We start from the raw sequence: 15,464 nt of genomic DNA on the forward strand, positions 1-15,464 counted from the left end.
TTTAAGCAAGTGTCGCTTTAAGTGTGATTAAGAAATTAGTAAAGCTTTGGTGTATCTTTGAAGCATTTCATAAGATAGGTTAACTTAACATATTAGTAGTAGAAGAGAATGCAGTAGATGACATGTGCTTGTATTATAGTTTCGTGGATGATGTTGACTACCTTGCATTTAAACATATCCATTGCATTCATCTCCTTCGATGCACCGTTTGCATAATCACTTACGCGCATTGCATCATACAGGATCGCAAACCGAGAACCCAGTCGTCATAACCGAGGAGCCCGAGGAGCAGCTCGAGGCGCAGCAGCAGGAAGTGCCAGAAGCCGACGAGGAGGACGTTGAGGAACTTCCGGAGTGCCCCGATCACCGTCCGAGCTCCTTCGAGAGAGGCAAGCCCCGGAGCATTTTCTCCCGGTTTGCAATTAATTAATTAAATGTTTTACTTTAAATTGATGCATTACGTTCAGGAGTTGTTTGCAACCGTTGCTGCATTATACCTTGTTTACCTTTGTTATACTATATCCTTGTTACCCTGGTATCCGCAGTCGAGTCAATGCTTAGCTGGCTTAGACCGGTAGAAGTCGGGTGATTTCCTGTCACCTGCGAGCTATAGGTGGTTACCTGGATCTGCTTGGATGACTATGAAGTCATGGTATAACTAAGGGTTAAATGAAGTTGAGACCGGACGGAGACTTGCAGAGTTTTGAACTGTAGTGTTTCCGTCTGTGTCGATTAAGGACCGACCGTTGTTGGGCCTCGAGTCATGTTGAACGCATGCCTTACATTTAGCTGGCCGGATAAAGTACCTTCCGACCGCGAAGCTGGGAGATTTTTCGGGCCGAGTAGATTGCCCGCAGCGCACTGTGCCGAAGCAGGTGTGGTAGGAAACGGGGGCGGGATGATAAGACCAAAGTGCAGTCGGTCGGCCCCCGGGTACATGTGGTTCCTGGCAAACTCGAGATACCTGGAAAGTTGGCTCGGTGATCAATATCTCACTTTAGCGGGTGAGTGAGGTTTGTGTAAGGAATAAATCACCAGCTGGTTAGGAATCGATTCGAATCGCCATCGCTCCTGGATAGTGAGCACTTGACTTGAGTGACTTCATCGTAGTAAATGTTATGGAACACTTGGACAGTTATAATGAATATGACGGTATGGAAGTTACTTAATGATCATTGGTTATCATTATCTGCTTAATCACATGTTTACTCTAGTATAGGTGCAAATCTAGTGGACAGGTTAATAATAATTAACTTGGCAATAATGCTTTTAGAAAGGTTCTTGAAATGCTAAAAATGCTTCTTTTGCAAATGAGTCAGCTACCCTACTATAAAGCCCTTCATAATCCTTGGTGTCATTTATTTTCGGTTATGTCGGGTAAGTCTGGCTGAGTACCTTCTCGTACTCAGGGTTTTATTCCCACTTGTTGCAGATGGGCAGATGTACTATGGCTACTGTATCAACTGCCTGTATCCTGCGATGGGTGATGCTTAGGACCATGGGCATGGTCATTCCTTACGTCTCATCTGATGCTTTTGTTGGAGATGATCATTCGCTGGCACTATATTTGAACTCCGTGTGAGTGTGTGTGGTTTTAAACAAATGACTTCCGCTACTTTTTATTCGAACTTGTTTTGTAATAACTATGTTTAAACTCTGATGTATCTGTATGCAAACTTTTATGTAATGTGTGATTGGTGACCGCTAAACTTATTACGATCATGGCTGGGACATGAGTTGGTTTGAAATCCTTCGTGATTTCACGGACTACCGGGTTATACGGGCTTAAGTTTGCTAAAGCGTCTGCGCTGGCGGATGATTTTCTTACTTAATTTCGTATAATTGGTCGGTTCTGTTACAGCTGGCATCAGAGCATGGTTTAGCGTGTTACTGTTCACAAGTGTATTTAAAACAAAAAGGCATTTGAAAAACGTGATTTTAAAACTATAAAGTGTGCCAGTGATCATATCCTTTATGCCCAGTTAAGGACTTTAGGTGGCTTAATTAAGTACTGACTGGGGTTCTTGCATCATATTTCTCTTTCGTCGCTCATACGGCGTGCTATTGTATGAGTACCACTTGTTTGAGTGGTAATGAATGGATCATTTGCCTCTGCGCCTCGGTAAGTGTGAGTTGTGAGAGCATGATCGGATACACCGCCGATCTAGGGTGAATGCTTATTTGATGCTGGAGTAATTACATGTTCTACGCATGTTTTACAAAGGTATCTCATGTATGGGTCTTCCGTCTGTTGAGGCGATGCCGTCAATAGGACGATGGTTCGGGTAGTTACTACCGTTGTACACGTATCTGGGGATTCGTGTAGATCGTGTAGATAAAATTTTACTGCTTTATGCATTCATTGGGAATTGGGCTGAAATGAATCTTCTGCAGGTACATAACAGCGCTATCGTGTAGAACGTATTAGCTACGTTTTGAGAGATCGTTGTATGCCACCGACTTAGTCGTTAGAAATTAATTATTTCCTAAGTTTGTGAGAACGTACGACCCGTACATACATCATGTTACTTGTGCATTTCATTCATCTCATGCATTCCTCCCCTTATAAATTGATTATCTCATTTTGATAAAAGTTGTATCACCTAAAATATGTTTCCCCGGAGTAATAAGAGAACTTTTGCTACAGATGGCCCGCACGAAGCAGACCGCCCGTAAGTCCACCGGAGGAAGAGCACCCCGACGTCCGTTGGCCCTAAGGGAGCACCGCACCACGGACACCTTCTTGAGCGAGTTTGGCATGCCAACTTTGCTTTGGAGAGTGCTCCATGATGTGGGGTACCCAGAGGGTCAAGAGCCGGTGTACTCTTGGAATGAGAGCCAGTTAGCAGATGATGGACTTGCAGTGGTGGAGATCACGGTTCCTGCTCTCGGTGATGCTCCAGATTGGGATGGTTGGCATTTGGAGTTTGAGGGTCGCACTCCAGCTGAGGGTGCAGAGGGAGCAGCCTTCCGTGTCATCAGGGACATTATGAGCAGATTTCCCAGTGAGCTTGCAGCAGCTCTAGCTGGTACTTTTCCTAGGGATGATCCTCGTGATGCCATTTGGGTTCAGCCTCAAGGAAGCGCATTAGTCAGAGGTCCAGCGGAGGGACAGGCTAGCGACAACCAGGCAATGAGTGCTATGTTCGCCGCCATCAGAGCGTATGAGGGTCTCGAGAGTACCTACTGGACTTTGACTGGCTTGCGTAGTGAGGATAAGCTCAAAGGGAAGAAGCAGAAGAAGAGACAGGCACGAGCTATAGCTAGCTTGCAGGAGCAGTTGGCTGATATGAACTTACAGCGAGATCAGGCGGTTGAGAGAGGTGATAGAGCTATGCAGCGAGTGCATACGTTGACTCAAGCCAACAACAATGCAGACCGCATGATTGGACAGTTGGTCCAGGAAAGGAATGAAGCCTGGAACGCAAGAAACCTTCTGTTGCAGAGAGTCGATGAGCTAGAGGAATACAACGGCAACCTGCACGAGGAGTTTCACGCGCTCTACAATGGGGTTGGCCCTTATGCTCCAGCAAACGCCGCTGGCATGGACATCGATGACGACAACCAGAACGAGCCTGTAGTTTCACCTGGAGGCGATGGTGACGTCTCCGATCCCGACGATGGCCCCGAGGAGTAGGCTAGTTGCCTTGCGCTAGTATCTGGGTCTTGTCGCGATGACCTTTCTTTTGTTGGCATGTAATCTATCGTATGTTGCTTCGAACGTATGAGAATTGGCATGTGTTTGGAACTTGATTTTCGAATGCGATATCTGAACGCATAAAAAGTCCAGTGTATGTATGCTGGCAATGTGATTGTATGGACGCGATGTTTGCCGTTTAAGTAATACGATTAAGTGCTGTTGTTTTAATTGGAATTGCGATTGTTGTGCCTCTGTTTTATTGTATGAATTTATTCTCTCCAGTAAATTCAGTACGGCATAATTTTTCCTTCACTCGCAATTATTACAGCTCCACTCAATCATTACTTGTTGCTGAAATATGCAGATGACAAACACTCGCCGAACCACGTATGAAGCCGCTGAGCCCGGTGCTAACGGTTCAGGGACTGGTGGTGGTGGAGGAAATCATGGCAACAACAATGAGCCTCCCCATGAACCGCATTTGCCACCTCCTCCCCCGTTTACCCCCGAGATGTTTCTCGCACAGCTGCTCGGGAGTCAGCGCAACACGGAACAATCCCAGAAGAACATGGAAGATTTTCTGCGCACCATAGCCAACAACGTGCAACGTGGTAACAATCAAGGTGGTGGCATGGGAGTAAACCAATATAGCAGCTTCAAAGATTTCATGGACACCAGGCCACCCGTATTCAAGGAAGCCACAGAGCCACTCGACGCTGAGGAATGGATCAACACGATGGAAGATAAATTCCGTGTGTTGAGGATGACTGAGGTTCTGAAAACGGAGTATGCTGCACTTCAATTGCAGGGACCGGCGGGAATGTGGTGGAAGCACCATCGCACCACCTTCCCTCCAAATGCTCAGATTTCTTGGAGAGAGTTTGCTGAGGCCTTCCGTGGAGTCTATATTCCACCCGGGCTGACAGAGATGAAGTTGGGAGAGTTTCTGGCATTGAACCAGGGTACCAAAACCGTGACGCAATACCTGCATGCCTTCAACAACTTGTGTCGCTATGCTCCCGACATGGTTGACACAGATGCCAAAAGGATAGCCAGTTTTAAGAGGGGTCTCAATCCAAAAATGATGAAGCATGTTGGTACCAACAACCGCGTCAGATTCAACGACTTCATCAGTGACTGTCTGAAGCAGGAGAAGAATAACAACGCCAGCACCGCAGCCAAGACACGCAAGAGAGCCTTCGAAGGTGGGCCGTCACAAGCTAGAGCACCTATGGGAGGTCGTCCTCCTTATCGCCCATCGGCACCTGGCGCTAGATTCAGGCCACCTCAGCCAAGAAGCCAAAATTTCCGTGGACCTCAAAAGCCGTACAAGATGGCAGTACAGCCCAACAAAGCAGCCGCAACTGCGGTACAAGGCAGTTCCAAGGGAGCTGTGGGATCTGCCGGGACAGTGAGAGGACCCTGCTATAACTGTGATCAACCCGGTCATTTCTCGAGGTTTTGTCCATACCCGCCCAAGAAGAAGCAGCAGACTTATAATGCTAGAGTGCACAGTACAACAGTGGATGAAATTCCAGAGGGAGAGCCCGTCACTGCTGGTAAGTTTACTGTCAATGAAAACCCTGCAGTTGTTCTATTTGATTCTGGATCATCGCATTCTTTTATGAGTCAAGCATTTGCACAGAAACATGAACAACCATGCACAGAATTGGGTTATGGTTATCGTATAAGTTCAGCAGGGGCTGATGTTTTGACCAACCGGATGGTTCGAGGGGCAACCCTTGAATTAGGTAGCAGGAAGTTCCGAGTGAACTTGATAGTTATGCCTGGGTTAGTCTTGGATGTCATTATAGGGATGAATTGGATGAAGGATTGGGGAGCAGTCATAGATACTGGAGGTCGAGTACTTACCCTTAAGGATCCCCTAGGTGAGGGTACTTTCCAAGTACCATTGCCTAAAAGAACAGACCTTATAAGTGTTACATGCGCTACGGCAGTCATTCCTATTCATCAGATTCCGGTAGTGTGTGAATTCCCGGACGTATTCCCGGATGAGCTACCTGGTCTTCCGCCAGATAGGGAGATTGAGTTTGGAATTGAGCTAGTCCCCGGAACAGCTCCAATTTCAAGAAGACCCTATCGGATGCCTCCAGATGAGTTAGCTGAGCTAAAGAAGCAATTAGAAGATTTGTCGAAAAAGGGGTTTATTCGGCCAAGCAAGTCTGAATGGGGATGTCCAGCTTTGTTTGTGAAGAAAAAGAAAGAGGGCACGTTGAGAATGTGCGTAGATTATAGGCCACTCAATGCTGTGACCGTCAAGAATAAATATCCCTTGCCACATATTGATGTTCTGTTTGACCAACTATCCAAGGCCAAGGTGTTCTCAAAAATAGATTTGAGATCCGGTTATCATCAGATTAAGATTAGGCCACAGGATATACCAAAAACTGCATTTTCCACCAGATACGGGTTGTATGAGTATCTTGTCATGTCTTTTGGCTTGACAAATGCTCCCGCATATTTTATGTTCTTGATGAATACAGTTTTCATGCCGGAATTGGATAAGTTTGTGGTAGTATTCATCGATGACATTCTGGTGTACTCCGAGAATGAGAGAGATCACGAAGAGCATCTGAGAACTGTCTTGACCAGACTTAGAGACCATCAATTGTATGCTAAGTTTAGCAAATGCGAATTCTGGTTGAAGAAAGTTCCTTTCCTTGGTCACATTCTGTCAGAGAATGGAGTTTCAGTCGATCCAAGTAAGGTGCAAGAAGTTATGAATTGGAAAGCACCGACCTCAGTTCCTGAGATTAGAAGTTTCTTAGGACTAGCGGGTTATTACCGCCGCTTTATACCAGATTTCTCAAAGATCGCCAAACCGATGACGAGTCTCCTACAAAAGGATCACAAGTTTGTGTGGACAGAGGAGTGTGAAGCAGCTTTCCACACTTTGCGGAAACTGTTGACCACTGCTCCTGTTCTAGCACAACCAGATATTGAGAAACCCTTTGATGTGTTTTGCGACGCATCAAAGACTGGATTGGGTTGTGTTCTTATGCAAGAAAGGAGAGTCATAGCTTATGCATCACGTCAATTGAGAAAGCACGAGGTCAACTATCCAACACACGATCTTGAACTTGCTGCAGTTGTGCACGCCCTAAAAATTTGGAGACATTACCTACTTGGTAACGTGTGCAATATTTTCACGGATCACAAGAGTCTTAAGTATATCTTTACCCAACCAGAGCTAAACATGAGACAGCGTAGATGGTTGGAATTGATCAAAGATTACAACTTGAATGTGCAATATCATCCTGGTAAAGCCAATGTTGTGGCAGATGCTTTGAGCAGGAAGTCACATTACTTGACTGTGCAGCCATTACTTGAAGATGGATTCGATCTAATGCATCCTGCTGTGTTAAATAGTATTCAGATTAGTTGCTCGTTGGAGAGTAAGATAATAGAAGGACAGAAAACTGACAAGGGGATATTCCACATCAAAGAGAAAATAAAAGAAAAGCCGTCTCAACACTTTAAAGTGGATGAACAGGGCGTGTTGTGGTTTGACAACCGTCTTGTGGTTCCCAAGGATCGAGAGCTTAGGAATAAACTCATGGATGAAGCTCACCTGTCTAAGCTATCTATCCATCCTGGAAGTAGTAAGATGTATCAAGAACTAAGATCTCGCTATTGGTGGACCAAAATAAAGAAAGAAATTACAGCATATGTTGCCAGATGTGACACATGTTGTCGAGTGAAAGCCATTCACATGAAACCTGCCGGTATGTTGCAACCCTTATCAGTCCCTAGTTGGAAGTGGGACGATATCAGTATGGATTTTATCACGGGTTTGCCCACTACTCAAAAAGGACATGATTCGATTTGGGTAATTGTGGATCGTCTTACCAAGACCGCTCATTTCCTACCTGTCAAAACCACTTATCGACCACCTCAATATGCCGAAAAGTACGTCGCAGAAATTGTGAGGTTGCATGGTATACCAAAGACCATAATATCTGATAGAGGCTCACAGTTCACGGCTCATTTTTGGGAACATTTACACAAAGGCTTAGGAACTAGTTTGATTCGCAGTACCGCTTATCATCCTCAGACAGATGGTCAGACTGAACGAGTAAATGCTGTTTTGGAGGATATGTTGAGAGCCTGTGTATTGTCTTCCAAGGGATCATGGGAGTCATGGTTACCGTTAGCTGAGTTTTCTTATAATAATAGCTATCAAGAAAGCATCAAGATGGCCCCATTCGAAGCTTTATATGGTAGAAAATGTAGAACACCATTGAATTGGGTCGAACCTGGAGATCGAAGGTATTATGGCATTGATTTTGTAGAAGAAGCCGAGAAGAGAGTTCAGATTATTCAGCAGAATATGAAAGCTGCCCAATCACGTCAGAAAAGCTATGCGGACAAAAGAAGGAGACCCCTTGTGTTTGAAGTTGGTGATTATGTTTATCTGAAAGTCACACCAATGAAGAAGAAAAGGTTTGGAATCCGCAGAAAGCTTGCCGCAAGATTCGTAGGACCATACAAGATCTTGGAACAAAGAGGTCCGGTAGCCTACAAGTTAGAGTTACCTGAGACAATGAGTACAGTTTTCCCAGTTTTCCATGTATCACATCTCAAGAAATGTTTGCGTGTTCCGGAGGAAAGAATAGAACCTCGAGGTATCCAACTCAAATCAGATTTGGTGTATCGTGAACAACCAGTCCGAGTGTTAGACACTAAGGAACGTGCTACTCGGAATAGTGTGGTGAAAACATACAAGATACAATGGGATCATCATGATGAGGGAGATGCAACTTGGGAAACAGGAGAGTATCTAAAAAAGGCTTATGAAGATTTTTATAACAAATGGTTCGTAACCCAAATCTCGGGACGAGATTTTTATAAGGGGGGAGGGCTGTAACACCCCGGTGTTATGCCTGCATCTAGGCACTGCTAATCATACATGTCATGCATCATCAATCATCCTAATCCTACATGCATGATCTTGCATATAACAACTGAAATATTTCTTCGAAAACATACGAAACATGATTGTGAAACGTAAATGGTACATACACTTATTATGGTTGTTTTGCTCTGATTCTTGCTTGCTAGTTGAGTAGAAACTGTTGGTTATGCTTATAAATCATCTAGAATGGTTTAGCACAATTTTTGGAGCAAGGTTTGTATTCAAATTAATTTAAAATTCTACTTCCAAAGTAAGTTCCCAAAATTAGGGTTTTGAGTTAAAATTTAACTTTGATTCGATAATTTAAAATCTAGATAGAATTGGACTTTGGTCATAAAAGCAAAGTTGTAGGTAATTAAATTCTAAGCAACTTTCATTTTTGGTACATTTTCAAAAGAGGTCATTTTCTTGCTCAAAATAATGTTTGAAAGATGGCATTTAAAAATTTCTTGAAAATAAATTGAAAATCTTCATTTCCTTTTTCCTGGGCCGCCGCCTCGCTTCTGGCCCGCCATCAAAGCCGGCCCAGCGAGCTCCCGCGCGCCGCGCGCGCCTCGCCTCGCTCGGCCCAGCCCAGCACCGCGCCGCGCCCGGCCTGCCTCCGCGCGCCGCGCCTTCTTCTCCCGCGCGCCGTGCCCGTCGCCGCGCCACGTCCCGAGCGCGTCAGGCGACGCCCGCCGCGTGTCCGCCACGCGCCCGGCTAGCCCTGACCGCGCAGCGCACTGGCGGACTTGAAGAGGAGCGCGCCCTGCTGCCAGCCGCACGCGCTCTGCCCCCACTCCTCCCGCGCTGCTTTTCCCTCCGCCCTCGCCGCGAGCCCCGAGCTCCGCCGGCGTCTAACTCCCTCACCACCGAGCCATTCTTCAATTCGTCGCGCCCGCAGCTCCGCCTCGCCTCCCTTTGGCTCACGCGCGAGCTTGCTCCGCCTTCCGAGCCCTGGGTAAGCCTCCCCACGTCTCGCCACCGACGGCCATGGCGCCGCCGTGCTCGGCCGCCATGGGAGTCGCCTTCCTCCTCTTCTCCAGCCCCGCCTAGCTGCCCTACCGCACTCACCATCTTCTCGCGCGTCGCATGCGCCCGCTAGCCCGCCTTGCCTCGGCCGGAGATGGCCGCCGGCCTCGTGGCCGAGCCGCGCCGCCGTGCCAGCGCAAGCGCCGGCATGGCCCTGCCTCAGCCAGGCCGGCCAGGCCAAGTGGCCGTGGGCCGAGCCCCGAGCCAGGCCGACTCCCCCTCCCTCGCGCTTGGGCCGCGCAGGCCGGTGATGGCCGTGGGCCAGTTCCATTCCGCAGGCCGGCCCAGTAGCATTTAAATGAATTGATTTCTATTTATTATTTGTTATTTGAAATCAAAAATGGTTTGAAAAATGTTTGGATGGTCAAATTTGCTCCAAATTTGTTGAAACAAATTTTTCTAGGTTCCTTATTACCAGATCTACTAGGGAAAATTATTGCATGTCATTTTTGGGATACTTTTCTATAGGATTTTATTTAATCTTGAATATTGCTGATAACTTGAAAAATGGGTATAGAAATATATAGGCTTCAGAAAAATATGATTTCAAGTTTGTTCATCTTCTTATGTCATGTACTTCCTAGGAAAAATATATTTCATGCATGTTCTGTGGAAAAATTTTGAGGTGTAGTTCAAGTACTTTTAATGGCTGATTTTTGTTATTTTTGCTAGGGCACAAATTTTGTATAAAACATGCATGTGATAATTTTTGTACAGTCATTATATGCTATGAAGAACCTAGGAAAAATATTATTTCTGTTGTTTGACACTTTTCATAGTACAAAGTAATTTCATGCTCATTTTCATGCTATAGCTTGTCATTTTTGTGTAGGATAGTTTACTTATCCAAATGCCATGAAATTTTTATGGTAGTCTGTTTAGAGTAGTATTATGCTACTGTAATTTTCTCAGATTTTTAGGAGCATCAGAAATATATGTTGCTATTCAAACCTATTATTAATTAGGGTTTAAGCAAGTGTCGCTTTAAGTGTGATTAAGAAATTAGTAAAGCTTTGGTGTATCTTTGAAGCATTTCATAAGATAGGTTAACTTAACATATTAGTAGTAGAAGAGAATGCAGTAGATGACATGTGCTTGTATTATAGTTTCGTGGATGATGTTGACTACCTTGCATTTAAACATATCCATTGCATTCATCTCCTTCGATGCACCGTTTGCATAATCACTTACGCGCATTGCATCATACAGGATCGCAAACCGAGAACCCAGTCGTCATAACCGAGGAGCCCGAGGAGCAGCTCGAGGCGCAGCAGCAGGAAGTGCCAGAAGCCGACGAGGAGGACGTTGAGGAACTTCCGGAGTGCCCCGATCACCGTCCGAGCTCCTTCGAGAGAGGCAAGCCCCGGAGCATTTTCTCCCGGTTTGCAATTAATTAATTAAATGTTTTACTTTAAATTGATGCATTACGTTCAGGAGTTGTTTGCAACCGTTGCTGCATTATACCTTGTTTACCTTTGTTATACTATATCCTTGTTACCCTGGTATCCGCAGTCGAGTCAATGCTTAGCTGGCTTAGACCGGTAGAAGTCGGGTGATTTCCTGTCACCTGCGAGCTATAGGTGGTTACCTGGATCTGCTTGGATGACTATGAAGTCATGGTATAACTAAGGGTTAAATGAAGTTGAGACCGGACGGAGACTTGCAGAGTTTTGAACTGTAGTGTTTCCGTCTGTGTCGATTAAGGACCGACCGTTGTTGGGCCTCGAGTCATGTTGAACGCATGCCTTACATTTAGCTGGCCGGATAAAGTACCTTCCGACCGCGAAGCTGGGAGATTTTTCGGGCCGAGTAGATTGCCCGCAGCGCACTGTGCCGAAGCAGGTGTGGTAGGAAACGGGGGCGGGATGATAAGACCAAAGTGCAGTCGGTCGGCCCCCGGGTACATGTGGTTCCTGGCAAACTCGAGATACCTGGAAAGTTGGCTCGGTGATCAATATCTCACTTTAGCGGGTGAGTGAGGTTTGTGTAAGGAATAAATCACCAGCTGGTTAGGAATCGATTCGAATCGCCATCGCTCCTGGATAGTGAGCACTTGACTTGAGTGACTTCATCGTAGTAAATGTTATGGAACACTTGGACAGTTATAATGAATATGACGGTATGGAAGTTACTTAATGATCATTGGTTATCATTATCTGCTTAATCACATGTTTACTCTAGTATAGGTGCAAATCTAGTGGACAGGTTAATAATAATTAACTTGGCAATAATGCTTTTAGAAAGGTTCTTGAAATGCTAAAAATGCTTCTTTTGCAAATGAGTCAGCTACCCTACTATAAAGCCCTTCATAATCCTTGGTGTCATTTATTTTCGGTTATGTCGGGTAAGTCTGGCTGAGTACCTTCTCGTACTCAGGGTTTTATTCCCACTTGTTGCAGATGGGCAGATGTACTATGGCTACTGTATCAACTGCCTGTATCCTGCGATGGGTGATGCTTAGGACCATGGGCATGGTCATTCCTTACGTCTCATCTGATGCTTTTGTTGGAGATGATCATTCGCTGGCACTATATTTGAACTCCGTGTGAGTGTGTGTGGTTTTAAACAAATGACTTCCGCTACTTTTTATTCGAACTTGTTTTGTAATAACTATGTTTAAACTCTGATGTATCTGTATGCAAACTTTTATGTAATGTGTGATTGGTGACCGCTAAACTTATTACGATCATGGCTGGGACATGAGTTGGTTTGAAATCCTTCGTGATTTCACGGACTACCGGGTTATACGGGCTTAAGTTTGCTAAAGCGTCTGCGCTGGCGGATGATTTTCTTACTTAATTTCGTATAATTGGTCGGTTCTGTTACACCTAGCAAGAAGAGGACGGAGAGGGAGGAATCCCTACCTCGCACGGGCAGATCATGACCGCCGACGCGTGGGAAGAACCCCAAGCCGTAGCCTTGCTGGCGCTCCGATGCGCTGCGCGAGCAAGCTTAGGGCATCGCCACAAAGCCGCTCGACGGCGTCGCGCTCAGCCTAGGGCGAGCGCGCGCACCGGCGAGGGGCCCCGCGGCGGCGCCACCACTCCCAGTGCGCCCGTCGCGGCGTCATCGTCCTCTGCGGTCGGCGGCGTCTGCTATGCGTGCGAGAGAAGCGGAGCATGGAGAGAGAAGGCCATGGTGCAAATGGACTTAGGGTTTCAAAAGGAGGCCACTCGTGCCGGTTTTGTTCGCGCGAAATGCAAGGACGACGGTCCGATCAAGATCGATGGCTGGCGGCAACCGGGCTGGCTCTAGGCCTAGGCGGGCGCGCGCGGAGGACAGCTTTGCCGGCCCAGGCCCAGGCCCAGGTTGTGGCCTGGGTAGGCGCTGCAGGTGCGCGAGCAAAGCTGGGCCGGGCCGTTTTGCTGGTTGGGCCACAGTGCAGTAAAGCATTAAGCCATTTTCCTTTTTTCATTTTCCAGTAAAATGTTATCTCCTAGAAAATGAATAATGGCTCAAAGAAAATTAGAAAAGAGAATTTTCCCGTGGTTAAATTCACTCAATTAAGTTAATGTTTCCGCTGCAAAGTTAAAGTTTGTTGTCTTATTAAATTCGAACCAACGGGAGAATTTAATTTGAAGAGTAGTTATAGTTATTCAGTAAATGATGAAAAGTTGATCCTCCAGTTAAAATTGGAATCAGCGGGAAAATTTTAATTGGAGGAATAGTCGGTTGATAGTTAAAATTAAATTATGGTATTGCTATTTTTTGACCAACGTTGATGATAACAATATTATAATTCTATGAGTTCTATGTTTAAAGTTTAAATCTCTGATGAATTTTGCATCAAAGTGACCAATTTTTCAGAGAAAAGATAAAGATCAAGGAATACTCTTAAACTAGAGAAATGTATTTTCATGTTTCCGCTGCAATGAGTTGATTGTCATCTAATTAAATTCGAACCAACGGGAGAATTTAATTCTGAGGAGCGGTTCTATGTTTTCAAGATTATTGAGGTTCTATACATTAATTCCATTTCTGTCCAACGGTGATGTGGAATTAATATAGAAGAATGATGTTTTATTCTATTTCTGCCCAACGGTGATATAGAATAGAACATAAAGATTTCAAAGTTTAATGAGCATTATTGTTGAATATTTTTTAAACAAAAGACCTCCATGCTTTCATTCTTGAAGGCAGTAAGAGAAATAAGCTGGGTCCTTGTGACTAAGATGATGAATGCCATTGCTTAAGGGACTGTGTTCTCTTTAAAGAATGGCTTCAAAAGAAAAGAATTCTAGGATATTAATCCAAGAAAAGAGATAGATCAATAAGAGTCTTCATTGAGAAATGTCTTTTATGTACTCTCTGTGAAGAAGAATTTATTTTCAGTTTCACTTATGAGAGTTATAAAAGTCATATACATGTTTAATTTGACCAACATTGGATTAAACATGTGTGTTAAAAGAATATTCGGATTTATTTCTGAATTTGATGATTGAACATGAGCCAATCTTGGCATTTATGTTCGTTCAAGGGAATTATCTCGCATGGTGGGAAAAGTTTGTGATAATACCCGCATAGAGGGAAACGTTTGAGAAAATACCCGCATGGCGGGGTAAAGTTGGCATAGTACTTATGTTAATGAATCCTGCATGGCGGGAGAGTTTTGGCATAGTACTTATCCCGCATGGCGGGAGAAGGATGTGATGACTCATGTGCTCTAAGTGTATCCCACACATGGAGAGAAGTTTGGGGTAGCTCTTATGCTATCCTAGTATTGACCGTACACTCTGATTGTGTCATGGTCATTAAGTACTCAATGAGTTTAAGAACAAAAGAAAGTTGCATGTGAACCAAAAGATAAGAATGATATGCAAGCGTGACTTGCAGAAGTATTGATAATAATAGACTATGTTGAGTTTTGAAGTGAAATGAGGAAAATGTACTCCCATACAAATTAAGAAATAACTTTGTTTATATGATGTAATCATGTGGATGAAGTAAGTAATTAAAGTTTCCTCATTCACAAGAGTTCTGAATGTTTTTTGAAATTGTGGTAGATAAGTTCATACCACATTTCGAGGGGGAGAAATGTGAGATTAATTAAGAAAGACAATTAAGAAAGATACTTCCCCATACTTCAGATAATGCAATGCATACTATGCATTGAAGGTAAAAGTGATCTATAAAAGATAAATGTGATCGTTGAGGGAGTAAGACGGTCATAATAACGATACCCCTAAAGTAAAGAAATAGCTAAATTCTTAGACCTTATATAGTTCCGATAGGAAGATAACATAGTCAGCTAGTATTCATACTGGACGAGTTCAGAGTTATCAAGGCGGTACTAAATGCGCCATATGAGTTTTTAGCAGATTAAACCCAAAATAAGAAATTTGAAGATACACCATCTTTACAGAAGATAGAGTAATCTGGGGGAGCATGGTATGCAGATACCTAAGGCTTGAATAGAAGTGAGATTACATATCCACTACAATGTTTTAGAGCAACAAATTGCTTAATACATGTTGATGTTGTATGACATATACAACACCTGATGTTAGCTCTTAAAGAAGATGAATAGGTAAATAAGGATCTTGTGATACTGGAGGCTATAGAACAATTGCCTTTTGGCAATGAAGAGTAACAATAGCCCCATATGAAAGAATTGCCACGAGGCCCCAGAAGGTCTCAAAGAATAAGAAAATCAGATATTTCTGGTGACTAAGGAGTCAATGTTAAGAAAGAAATTCAAATGGAGGGTAATTCCACCTTATTTGAAAAAGCCATGAGAGGCGTTCACTCGTCTAAATGGCAAGAAGCAAAGGAAGATGAAATGAAATCGATAAATACCAACGATGTTTGGGACTTAGAAGAAATTCCCAATGGAGCCAAAACAGTGGGCTGTAATGGGTCTGCAAGACAAATGTGACT

General features: G+C 44.4%; 1 protein-coding gene across 1 annotated transcript; it reads left to right on the forward strand.

Moving 5' to 3' along the window:
• Window positions 1-2,658: 2,658 nt before the first annotated feature.
• On the forward strand, window positions 2,659-12,212 carry LOC136486252 (uncharacterized). The gene is made up of 3 exons (XM_066483129.1): window positions 2,659-5,199; window positions 10,797-10,943; window positions 11,987-12,212. The coding sequence occupies exons 1-3, from the start codon at window positions 3,999-4,001 to the stop codon at window positions 12,046-12,048; spliced, it is 1,410 nt and encodes a 469-aa protein (XP_066339226.1). The 5' UTR covers window positions 2,659-3,998; the 3' UTR covers window positions 12,049-12,212.
• The last annotated feature ends 3,252 nt before the right edge of the window (window positions 12,213-15,464 follow it).

The sequence above is a fragment of the Miscanthus floridulus genome, chromosome 10 (genome assembly GCF_019320115.1).
Source record: "Miscanthus floridulus cultivar M001 chromosome 10, ASM1932011v1, whole genome shotgun sequence".
Lineage (NCBI taxonomy): Eukaryota > Viridiplantae > Streptophyta > Magnoliopsida > Poales > Poaceae > Miscanthus > Miscanthus floridulus.